The 12903-nt window shown below is 38.0% G+C and overlaps 1 protein-coding gene across 1 annotated transcript in view; it reads right to left on the reverse strand.

Annotated features, from left to right (window-relative positions):
* Nucleotides 1–1444: 1444 nt before the first annotated feature.
* The window catches only part of snx33 (sorting nexin 33), a 56039-nt gene continuing 44580 nt past the window's right edge, over nt 1445–12903 (reverse strand). The window contains exon 2 of the mRNA XM_020923200.2: nt 1445–3593. Coding sequence (XP_020778859.1) covers nt 3340–3593 — 254 coding nt within the window. The 3' untranslated portion in view covers nt 1445–3339. The remainder of the gene's footprint in view (nt 3594–12903) is intronic.

The following is a 12903-nucleotide window of genomic DNA, read 5'->3' on the forward strand; positions in this document are numbered from 1 at the left end:
TCCAAAAAAACCCAAACAACCTACACAAAAGTCTCTCACCTTAATTGATGACACCTACTTGCCTTTATACTCCGCCCAGCAGGAAGTACCTCCCCCAGGTGAGTATTGGTTCCAGGTCACTTTTCAAAGCAAAGATGTCTTCTCAAAATCAAAATGTTGAACATAAACTAAGGTAAATTTAAAATGAGACAAACGCCCACTTTGTCACAGGAGGGAAAGTGAGGTTAGCGAGTTCATTCATATTTGGGGGGATCGCTGTATTCAGGCCAAGCTGGAGGAGTCTTATCGGAACTGGGCGGTTTTTGAAATGATTGTGAAAGAAATGGCCGAGACCCCAGTGTTAACAAAAATTAGGAGTCTGCAAGCCAAATACAAGGAGGCTAAAGACTCAAACAAATGAAGCGGCCATGGACTTGTAACCTGTCCATTTTACGAAGAACTAGACTGTATTGTAGGAGATAAGCCCAAAAAAATCTGAATTGAGCATTAAGCACTGCAGTCTGAACATAGCCTTAGTTTTAGAACAGGCTTAATTTACATTCTACATCCCTGTTAATTAAACATTATTTAATTTATTCCATTTAACATCTTGTTTTTTGTTACTTCCCTCACCCCAACGAGCTGGGTCATAACACCACTAAATTCAATGACTTTGCTAAAGATGCTAAAGAGATGCTAAAGACTGCCAGGAATGTTCCGCTGTATATACAAGGAGATACAGGTCAGACGTACAGGTCAGATCTGTGGAGAGATGAGCCTGCTCTCAGTAAGAATGGTCTTCTTTGGACTATTTTCAGACAAAAACAGTAGCACGTCTCTAATGAAAAAGTTGCGCAGTGAACCTTTAATGTGTGCTTAAACATACCATCAACTGTGGGTCTACTGATGAGTGTTAGGGCTGTAACGATACGATATCGTCACAGTATGAACCTCACGGTACAATATTTACTGCGATATCGTGGGAAAGCTCACGATATGGTGGGGAGACTCACGTTTAGACATGTAACAATATCCAAATCTCTCGGTACAATATTTTCACAACATAGATCTCAAAGTACGATATTTATTGTGATATTTTGTGGAGGTTAACAGAACTATTATATGCTACTTTTCCTCTTAAAATGCCTTGACAAGACTTAATCCAAAGAACTAAGACTTAAAAGTGCTTAGAACTGTTATTTCTTCATCGAGTCTACACTGTAATGGAGCAAAGGATCATGGTCTATGTAGTTTGCTTTTTTTTAGCCATTGCTGCACCATAACTCTTAATTTAAGCAAAGACATTTGTAATTCAATATATTGTAATGGTCCACGATATCATTGTGAGACTTTTGACGATACAATATCATGATGTTTTGGTTATTGTTACATCCCTAATCAGTGCGTATGCTAAAAGAATGTTCAGAGTGTGCAGAGTGTAAGAGAAGATGACACCATTTCCAAATCACAACCCATTGTATGGCTTTATTGTCATTACCTATAAACCACTATGAATTTAAAACCTATATCTTATTTTACATGAACATAATACATTAAATTATGCAAGTCAGAGACAGTTTGCTGCAGTTGTGTCAATGAGTGCTGCTACATCAGTGAATCTGAACATGACCTGGAGTTTGGTTCAGTAGTTCAGTTTAAAGTGGAACTAAACACCTAAACGCCGCCATAAGCACATTTCCAAGTGTTTGTAATCAGAAACACCATCCTGGATTTAATCAGGGCAGTCTTGCGTGACGTCATCATAGACTGTATATGTAAATGGACAGAGCCATGGCATGCCAAATAGGTAGTTTGCATGTGACTCTTCTGGCTCCTTCTGACCCTGGCTCCCATTGACTTACATTGGAATATTGTCATCCCTCTCTCTGTACAAGCTGCAGTGAGCATCTACATTTTGCTCTTAAAATGTTTGCATTAACCCACTCTGTGTAATCCTGTTTTGTTTTTTTCCCCCACAATTTTGTCCTTCAAAAGAATCCTATTCATAATATAGAGCCTGGCTCCAGATTTGCTCCTGTAACTGTTAGCATTGCAAACTTCATTTGACTGGCACTGAATGACGTCACACTCACTTGGTCCACTTTTTTACACATTCTATGGATGTCACTAACTACCATATTTTTCAGACTATAAGTCGCACTTTTTTTCATGGTTTGGGTGGTCCTGCGACTTATACTCCAGTGCAACTTACATGTTAACATTTTCACAATGACAGCCGCGAAAGGGCGCTCTAGGTTTGTGTACTCCTGTACCACCGTCACGTGGCTCTACTGCGCATGTCGGCTGCAGAAGAAAGAGAAAGAGCCTCTGTTCTGTGTCAGTCGATCACACTATTACTTCTGTATCACTGACAATTTAAAATTTAAACAAACATAAAGACAACCAAAAACATTCTGTTGGGATTCAGAAAGGCCAGAATAATTGTAACTGGAACTGATGCTGAGTCTGATGACAGCTACACAAAAGAGGACGCGGCGCTCTGTTTAACTCTGGAGGTCGCGGAGTTGCTCAGAAGTGACACCAAGGATGAAGAATTCTGTGGATTTAGTGATTTGGAGTGAGATGGAGAGTTTGTTAAACTTGTTCTGTTCTGTTGTTTATGTTATAGTTTATCTGAAGAACTGTTCATAGTGTGACGTTAACAGTCTGTTGTTCTCTGTTCTGTTGTTATTACTAGAACTTGACTTTCAAGATGAAATGTTGGTTCCTGGTCTCTGATTTTATAAAATAAATTTCACCCAAAAAGTACAACTTATATATGCTTTTTTCTTCTTCATTAAGCATTTTTTGGCCAGTGCGACTTATACTACGGAGCGACTAATAGTCCAAAAAATACAGTACTTACAATACAGACGAAGCACAAACTTAGATTTAGGCGGCAAATGTACCTAGTTAACACCAAAATTTAGGATTTAGTGTTTAGCTTCACTTTAATTAGAGTATTTTTTGGAAATTTGAGGTCACATTGAGACCAATTCCTTTTCAAGTGCTTCTAATTTGTAAATTTTTTTTTTTTACTTTATATGTAATTTTGCATGTGTGTGTTTATATTGGCAGTATTTTACAATGCACATACTAAAGTTTCACCATTGAACTACTGAAACAAATTCCACCATATTCCGTCATCTTAAGACTTTGAAGTATGTAAAAAAAAAATAAAAAATAAAAATACAGTAGCTCATTAAAAGCATTGCATCAACAAAAACTGCCCAAGTAGTAGTGTCCATTTTCAACAACCACCCCCATCCTTAACCCCATAACACCCTTTAAATATTTGGCATTTTGGTCCACACATTCTGTCCATTTTTGGTGAGTTTTTGGTGTCTTTTTGGTCAGAGTTCACAGGGTCTCGTACATGCGAAGGGTGCGTTCCAGTTGCTGTGTGACTCGCTGGTAGAATGCGATCTGTTCTCTGAGGTAGGCCTGCATCATGTCTTTAAAGTCCACCTCCCGCCGCTGGTGGAAGTGGCTCATCTCGGCCTGGAGAGCGAAACCGACCGTCCGGCAGCGCTTCCTGATCCCGTCCGCCTCGTTCTGGTCCATCTTCCCCTCGTCGCTCATCCTCTGGGACTCCTTCACCTTTGCAAACGCTCCTGAAAGACAGAAAGAAATATAGGGTTATAATGTATGTACAAATATGTTTCGTTCTAATCTAATCTTGTTTCCTGATACATTATTCACCTTAATTACACCTTATTCCATTGGTAGATAATGTTACTTGTCAAGTTTAATCTACTCAAATAAAGTAAAAAGTTCTTAATTTAAGTCATTTTACATTACTTAGATATTGTTTTTTGCAGTGAACTACAACATGTGAGATGATTTATGCACTCACATATAAAACTGCAGTCACAAGACAGAAAATTTGTTGTTTTTTCTTAAGTTTTCAGACAACCTTTTGTGTGAAGCAAAACTTGGTCTTTACTTTAGACCATAGGCTTCGATAGTCCCTGAGGGGGTTATTCTTATTCACAAACACGCAGCTCGTTTGACATATGCACAACAACATAGACAAATTACTGTAGAGTTGTAGTACTTGTTTAGGATTGGCTCCGCAAACTTCCTAAGTCATTTCAACTGACAACAAGCACGTCTCTGGACTTGAATAATGCCTCCACTGAAGCTATTGTGAATAAATAATTTCACTTTGGTTTATTTATACTGACAGAGAAGACGGTGAACTTTGGGGCAGTTTTTGGAACATGTTTTTATTAACCACAATAAACCATAAACCAAGTCAAGCCCAATGTGACAGTTCAACAGCAAATTCCATCTGTGAATTCTGACCTCCAGCTTTGTTTTCACAACCAGGTCACGCATGGTCACAATCCGATCTTAGAATTTGTCTTTTAAAAGTGCATTGTAAGTCTGTGCAGTTAATTGAATTTTGATTTCAATTTGCGTCTCAAATGATCTCCAAACTCATATAATCAAGTTGAAACGGTTTATAGCTTAATGTTTATTTTGGGATATTTTTTATATAAATAAGTATAATTATTTTATTTTTTAAACATAGAAATTGTAGAACAGCTGGATATATAGTTTATTTTGGATACATTTATGTTTTTCTATGCCTTATTTCATGTTCATAGTATATTTTATTCATTTTATGTTTTATACATCACAAAACTGATCTAAGGTTCATATTCACCCTGTGTGTCTGTGTGTCTATGTGTGTCTGTCCACCCGTGATAATTCCGCCATTTACGGACCGATTATCACACATCATCAAATTTGGTACGTGGGTCAAGCCCCCGTGCCCGATGCCACAAAAAAAAAAAGTTTGGTGACAATCCGAGGTCATTTGAGGTCTCAAGGGTCAATTGAAAGGTCACGCCATTATAAAGGATCGGTAATTTCGCCAGTTTCTGAACCATCTGTGGCCTAAAATATTCACACATAACTGGGATACACTGGATGTTACAGGTTGAAACCAGTCAAGGTCACTTGAAGGTCAAGGTAACCAATGTCAAGTATGCGTTTTTGGTCATAACTCCGCAAAGAACTGAGCTAGAGCAACGGGAGTGGTCTCAGAATTTCTATTCTCTATAGCTGTCTCTATATATCTAATATCTATTTATAATTCTATGCATGTGTATAGTAAAATATTTATAGTTTTCAAGATAATCAGTAATTGTAACAGTTCCTCTTGTAACAGTTTCTCTTTCAGTGTATTCTGTTAAAATTCTAATTGAAACATAAAGAATTTCTATTTCTTCTTTTGCTGGTGATACACAACACACTGATCTACAGTCACACAACTAACATATACACAACTCATGAAAAATGACATTTTCATTACACACTAGTAAACACAGACATTCTCATGTGCGACCAATATCACACAAATGTTCATGGGCCTGTACAGATACACACATTGTATTGTGGATATAACCATCATGTAATATGGGCTGGGCTCCTCATAAACTGCTTCTGTGGTGATGAACTGACCCACTGATGCATCATGGGGGACCAGGTTGATATCTCTGATTGCGCTTGTTGTAGGCTATATTTATTTTCAATTTGAAAGTTGTGTGTAAATTATCAATAACAAAGTGTCTTTTTGAGAGAGAAATGCTGAATAAATGCATCGTGTAACTAAAAAAATAATTGTCTGAATAATCATGATTTCAATATTGACCAAAATAAACATGACAATGATTTTTTTCCATAATCGAGCAGCCCTCGTGCATTGTGTAACTTTTCTCGAATCGGGTCAGCCACCTGCTTGTTTCCATGACGATCACTTTGTCTGACATGTTCCACTGCCTGGCATTCAGTTTATGTATCTTGCACTCTATGGAGAATTTATTACTTTGCTAGGAATATTCCACAGTATGGCATTAAGCTTGAGGTGAAAGCTCACAGTAAAGATGCATGTTTTCAAGATTTTCCTTCTTTTTTTTTTGCCATAAAAACGCCTCTTCTTGAGTAAATGCAAGTTAGAAAAGTTTAAAAACATCTCCATGGGGACAGCATACCAAGAATGCAACCAGAAAAGTTACATAATTCAGCTTTAACGAGCCTATATTACGCAACTTTTGAACCACTTTATAATGTTTCCTCATCACAAATTATTCACACATGTTTAACACACAAACTTCGCACATAGTTCTTCTCTCACACAGAAAACACTCTGCTCCACCTTGTGATGTCATGTGGCAATACAGGAAGTGCTCCACTGTGTTTTTAAAGTAAATAAAGCCTCACGACAATCATTTGGACAATTTCAGTTTTGGTATTGCCAATCTATATTGAACTAAAAGTAAAAGGTAGCTGTTGAAATCTACCATTTCATGACATCACAAGGTGGAACAGAGCATTTTGAGCTTTGGGGATGTAGACAGATACATAATAAAGGATTACTCAAACATGTGCGAATGAAAACACAACTCCAGGTTTGTTTTTGATGACATAACAACATTATAACATGACTAAAAGCTCACAAGAGACAATTTAGTGTAATATTGAACCTTGAAGGATAATTTTATGAAACGTTTCTATTTGATATATATGTAAAATAAGTCTGATAACTCATGTGATGCATCTGTGTCAACCCTGAGACTGAAAAGGACCGCAACCAACAATGAACTAAACATTCTGACAGTCGGAAGTACTCCTTTTCGTAAATAAGCGAGGCTAGTCTGCTCTAAGTTGTAAATGTCAAAGTTTTGGAAAGAGCTCCATAAACCGCACTTAATATAATGTAATAAAAACTGTAACTCTTTCACATTTTACTGCGGTGCTCGTACTCAGAGGGTCATTCGAAATACACTTTAAAAAGCAATAATCAGACCTTTTCTCGAATGAAGAAAGTCTGACGTGAGCTTTCCACATTAGCCGCTCGTACGCCGTCACAATCCCCTTCTGTTTGAGCACATACCAAACCTCCACGAGACATAACCACACTTGGCCAGACCAGTCTTACCTCACTCAAACCTGGCAACGCAAAGGAAAGAAACTAGATACTGGAACTCACAAGTACACAAGGAAATGCTGCAATGAGCACGAGCAGCAGAAACAGGACTTTTGGTGTAAGTATTATGTGAATGTGTTGTTTTGTATAAAGTACGGCAGGTTAGACTTTGCTTTTTATGAAATTTTACAAAAAAGTCTAAAATTGTACGTCCTGGTTGGAAATCCTGGTTGTGTCCGAATGTCTCTTCTAGCTCCTAACCCAGGGCTCCTAACCTAACCTAGGCCTGCACTAGAGGCTCTACTCACAAGACGTTTGGAAACATGTGGATGATGACTTCCAGTGTAGTTACCGACAGTGGGCATGTGATAAAACTAGGGATGGGCATGATTAATCGATTAATTGTTAATTGATCATTAAGAATTTCATCGATTACGTTAATTTTAATAGACAAACCGAATGTAGGTTGCTGTGCGTAGCGTGACCAAACAGGGGTCCGTACATGTGTCTCTCTGCACTCAGAAGGAGCGAGACACAAACAGTGGGTCAGTCTGCAACGTACCGAAGCACAAATGTGTATTTAACGATGACTTGTACAAGAAATTCCACGCTTTCCGTTGCGTTCGGGACAAGTGGGAGGCCATGTGCACAGTGTAGAAAGCAGGAACATATGTTTCAGTGTCCAGTGGGAAAAAGTTTTACCAGGTGAGAGTCGCGCAATGTCGATGACGAGTCCCCACCTCCCACCTCCCGTACGGTGTCCTGGTTTTGACAAACGCAAATCTGGTCACACTAACCTGTATTCCACTGAGTCATGTCTTTTAATCCGACAGAAGCTGACGCATCAGTGCACAAGAGCTGTAGTTTTATCTTCGCTTAGTTTATGCAAATTAGTGATGCGGTTTTAAGTTTTGTTTCTGTGAGAGTTGCGCAAAACTGAATTAAACACATTATAATGTCAAATGGATTGATGTGGCTTTAGAGTGGTTACGGTTTATATGTCGTAAAGTTGAATTTTTTTATGCAGATTAGTAGTGCAGATACTAATAATAATGATGATCATTTTAATATAAAAACGTTAATGATTAATCGATAATCGATCGTTAATTCTTCCGACGATCGATTAAGAAAATTTCATCAAATGCCCATCCCTAAATAAAACTCTCAGAGTTACTATCGCCAACAGCGCCCAAAGGAAGTTGCCATCTGTATGTTTCCAAACGTCTGCTGGTTTTGCGTGAATAGAGCCCATTTATGAGACGACTAGTATATAGGGCCTCATTCACAAAGATTCAAACACACGGCTCCAGTGGTGGGACCAAGTCGTTGTTTTGCAAGTCTCAAGTAAGTCTCAAGTCTTTGACCTCAAGTCCGAGTCGAGTTCCAAGTCGAAGAAAGGCAAGTCCAAGTCGAGTCTCGAGTCACTGGTCCATAAGTCCAAGTCGAGCCCAAGTCGTCTGCTTTGAGCTACAAGTCAATTCAAGTCTTTAAACCAAGCTTAGATTTTTGTAATTTATATGAATTTTAAACTAAATAGTATGTAAAAAGTCATAGTATAGTTATATATGAATATTTATATAAGAGTTGTAAAAATGTTTTTTCCTATTTTTCCTTTTAAAATGTCTAGAAAATCATGACAGTCAGAACATAAAGAATTTAGATTTAACATCAGTTATTTTGTCGTGTACTCTGCACTCAAATGGAAGGATCATGTTCTTTGTAGTTCCCTCTGTTTTACTGTATTGTACTGTATTTTACTGTAGTACATTTGAGTAGTAGTACATTTGAGTTGTTTTTTGTTTTTTTGTAGTACTTTAATGTCCCCGTAGGGAAATTGTCTTCTGCATTTCCTCCATCTTTTTAGGAGCAGTGGGCAGCACGTGGGGCGCCCTGGGGACCCATCTCCACAATATTGTCTCTACGCTTGGTCAGGACTCTCTTAGCTGGAGCATTTTTACCTATGCATGGTGCGTGTTTTTAGAGCTGACGGAGAAAACCTGAGCGCACGGATGAAGCCCGCCCAGACACGGGGAGAACATGCAAACTCCACTTGGAAAGAATTTAGCTTGAGTATGAGATCCCGCTTGACATCATCATCAAAACTTTATTACAAACTTTTAAAAAATCAGTTAAGAAGATGCACAACAAATAAACAAACAAAAAAAAAAAACTTGTATGCTTATTATTAATCTAGAAGTACTTGACTGACTGTGAACCAGGACTAGACTGTCTAATTGACCAGAGCTGAACCAGGACTAAACCAGAGCTGAACCAGGAGGACTGAACCAGGACTAAAACAGGTCTAAACCAAGTCTAAACCAGGACTAAACTAGGACTAAACAGGCACTGAACCAGGACTAAACCAGCACTGAACCAGTTCTAAACCAGGACTAAACCAGGTCTGAACCAGGACTAAACTGGGACTGCGGTAATTTTAGCAAATTTGTACAAAGCAAAACAAAAAACAACAAAAAGCAATGCATTACAGTAATTTGTTACTTTTATAACACGTTACTCCCAACATTGTCCGTTAAAGAGTACTGGTCTATGTAGTAAATGACGGGTAAGGAGCTAGGGTGAAGATTTGGACTCCGCCCACAACTGTTACCTAGCAACCACGCTGTACACTAGGCCAACACTTCCTCTATTTTACACAATGTACACAGAAACCTAAGTTCAGTTGGGACTGTAATGCATTTTTAAGACCATAGACTGTAAAAAATATGGAACAATTTCACCACAACTTCCTCATCATCGCCCATTAGATAATAAATAATTGTCTGGTGTAAATTTATATTGTTCTTATGGTACATCCCTTTTTGGAATTGCTTAGAGTGAATGCTTTCTCCACTTTGCATCAAAAGAGTGACAAATGTAGCCTTGGCCGCTTTTGTCTTTTTTTAAAAACTGTTACATATTTTGTGGACGGTTGCCGTGGCGATGCGGACTGTAGACTCTTCTCATGTGTAAAACAGCAAATGTAGGTCAGCTCCATACACTGGTGCCATGCCAAACCCCGGTCTAAGTGCTTAAAGCTTTCCCAGGCTCCTGCCAAGTCCTGCTCTCCATCTCGCAGACACCGAACTAGACTGTGCATGTTTAGACCAATCTGGTTAACAGAATTCACCCACATGCACCCCGCAGGGCACTGACTGATCTACTGGGAGATATAAGAGAGGAGAATGTACTCAAATGTGTAATAAGTTAAGTCTGTGGTTTCAAATATTATGATTTAAAGCGCCCATATTACACTACTTTCTGATCTCTGTTATAATGTTGTTCCCTCATCACAAACAGACCTGGAGTTGTGTTTTGTTTCATTCACACATGTTTAACACACAGACTCTGCGTATTTAGACTGAGTTCTTCTCTCAAACTGAAAACGGAGGTAATACAGGGAGTGCTCCACTGTGTTTTTAAAGTCCATACAGCTTCACTCGGGCCCTGTCCACATTAGTACGTATTCGAGTCGTTTTCATTGTGGATGTAGTGTTCTTCCACACTAAACTGATTGAAAACGGCTCCAGAGACGGAATGATCTGGTGCCGCCAGCTCCCATGAATTCATTTGAGTACGGATCTGATTTGGCACTGTGTGGACGCCTGAAAACACTGATAAGCTGATGTAGGTTTATGCGCCGCAAAGTAATTCATCGCCAAAACGGTGACATATAATGATGAAATAACCGTTATTAAGCACTTTTAAATCTTATTATTATTATTCAGATTATGACAGAAAAGTACCATATTCACAATTTTGTTACTATCCACCAAATTTCGCAATAAATATCATACGGTGAGATGTGTATTGTGAAAATATCTTATCAAGAGATTAGGATATTGTTACATCCCTAGAGGACACATCTACGTTTTTTCTCATTCTCAGGATATAGATAGAACAGGCCTCATGTGAAAGCTCAGAACCTCCAGAATTTCCTCCCTGAGCTGCAGAGGCTGCACTAACACTGACTCAGGACTGGTGCAGGTTCTGGGGTTTAGGTAGTGACCATTCAGATCAGAGAGAAACATTTTAGGTTTAAACCAGCTGGATTTCAGCATTGTAACTGGTAACACAAATTTGAGGCTCATTCTGCTTTCTTTTTTATCTTGAGAGCCAAAACACCAAATTATTTCTTTATGGATCTATTCATTTATCTTAATTGGTGCAAAATAAAGTGAAACAAATGATACTTGTAATGTCACTTATTTGTCCTACTTGTGTTTTTTGTTTTTTTTGTACTGAATCAGTTTTAATGGAAAGAATGTTGTGGCGCTTGGAGCCTGAACTTAGGCATTTCCCACACAGTCACGAGGGTCAAAGGTCACAAAAATCTGCTCCACAAACTGCCTTCGACTTACATTAGGCCAAGTCTCTGATTCTACAACAACACGAATATCACATTACAAACAGCCCCAGGTTCAAACACGAGCACTCCACAGGCTTATTTTGGTTTCACTAATTTAAAAAGGAAGTGCCCCGCTGATAAGAGGAAAGAACCACTACTAGCACTAGAAAAAATGTATTAGTCTAATCTTAACTGTTTAAACTTCACCAAGATTACAACATTAGAAAAAACTAGGCCATCTTTAATTTTGTAAACATAATGATAACTATGTTTTAGTGAAATTTTGATCTGTTAAAACTAGGAATGGAATATTATCACGATATGCATCTCTCGGTACAATATTTATTACGATATTTTGGAGAGGCTGATATAATTGTAGATAGGACACTTACTTTTTTGATTTTAAAATACCTTGACAAGATTTTGGTGTGACTTATTACTGTCATAATCCCGAGAATTCAAGTAAAAAACATATTTCTTCAAGTTGTCTGTTCTGAAATGAATCATGGGATATGTAGTTCCCTATGTTTATTAGCTGTTCCTGCTAAAGAACAATGTATTTAAGCAAAGGAACTTGTAATTCGATATATTGTGAGACTTCTGACGATACGATATCACGATATTCCAGTTATTGTTACATCCCCAGTTACTGTATAATGTTGTTTCCTCCTCAGAAACTTAACTAGAGTTGTATTTTGTTGCACAGATGTTTAACACACCAACTCTGCAGATTTGGGGTACTGAGTTCCTCTCTCAACAGAAAACACTCAGGAAGTGTGCTTTTACTTGAATCATTTGGATGATTTCAGCCATGGAATTGCCAAACTCAAGTGAACAAAAGGTAAAAGTTTGCTCTTTAAACCACCTCTACATCACAAGATTTGGAGCTGTAGATCCTCTAATAATACAAGATTACTCAAACATGTGTGAAAGAAACAAAACAGAACTCCAGGTCTGTTTTTAATGAGAAACAACATTATAACAGATCAAAATTTCACTAAAACACAGTTATCATAATTATGTTTACGAAATTAAAGATGACCATGTTTTTTCCAGTTTTGTAATTTTTAAAACATAAACTTCCTGTGGGTCCTGTTTTACCATTATTCCCTGACGAAGACCAATCATGCAGTAAAGAACTTTTAATATATTCATCTGGAGTGCCTCAAGTTTGTACCTTGCCCACTTTTAGATTTTTCAGTAAGGGTGACTTTCTGTTAAGATTACTTGTTTAACCCTCGTAGAGCACCTCAGCACTGCTATTTTTAACGTTTTTATGACCCAATGAAGCGTTCTAACTCTTTTCTTCATCAGAACTCCAGGTATGTTTTTGGTGAGGTACCTACAATCATGACCAAAATGGCTTAAAGCTTACAAGATATCATAAAAGGTATAGGTATACGCACATCACGGTGAGACAAAGCTGCACACTAACTCCCAAACTGCTTAAATGACAACGTTTGGATCAATGGATCTTCGTCAGGTCATGGTTCTCTCCATGTGCCACTCCTATATAAAACTTATGCCTACTGATTGGTCGACCAATCCAAAAGTGAAGCACAGGAGATGTCCACACACTAGGGGTGTGAATCAAGAATATGAAATTAAACACTTCTTATAATTTTATATTTATTTCTAATGT

The sequence above is a fragment of the Boleophthalmus pectinirostris genome, unplaced genomic scaffold, assembly GCF_026225935.1.
Source record: "Boleophthalmus pectinirostris isolate CB_2022bp ecotype Guang Dong unplaced genomic scaffold, ASM2622593v1 HiC_scaffold_2, whole genome shotgun sequence".
NCBI lineage: Eukaryota > Metazoa > Chordata > Actinopteri > Gobiiformes > Gobiidae > Boleophthalmus > Boleophthalmus pectinirostris.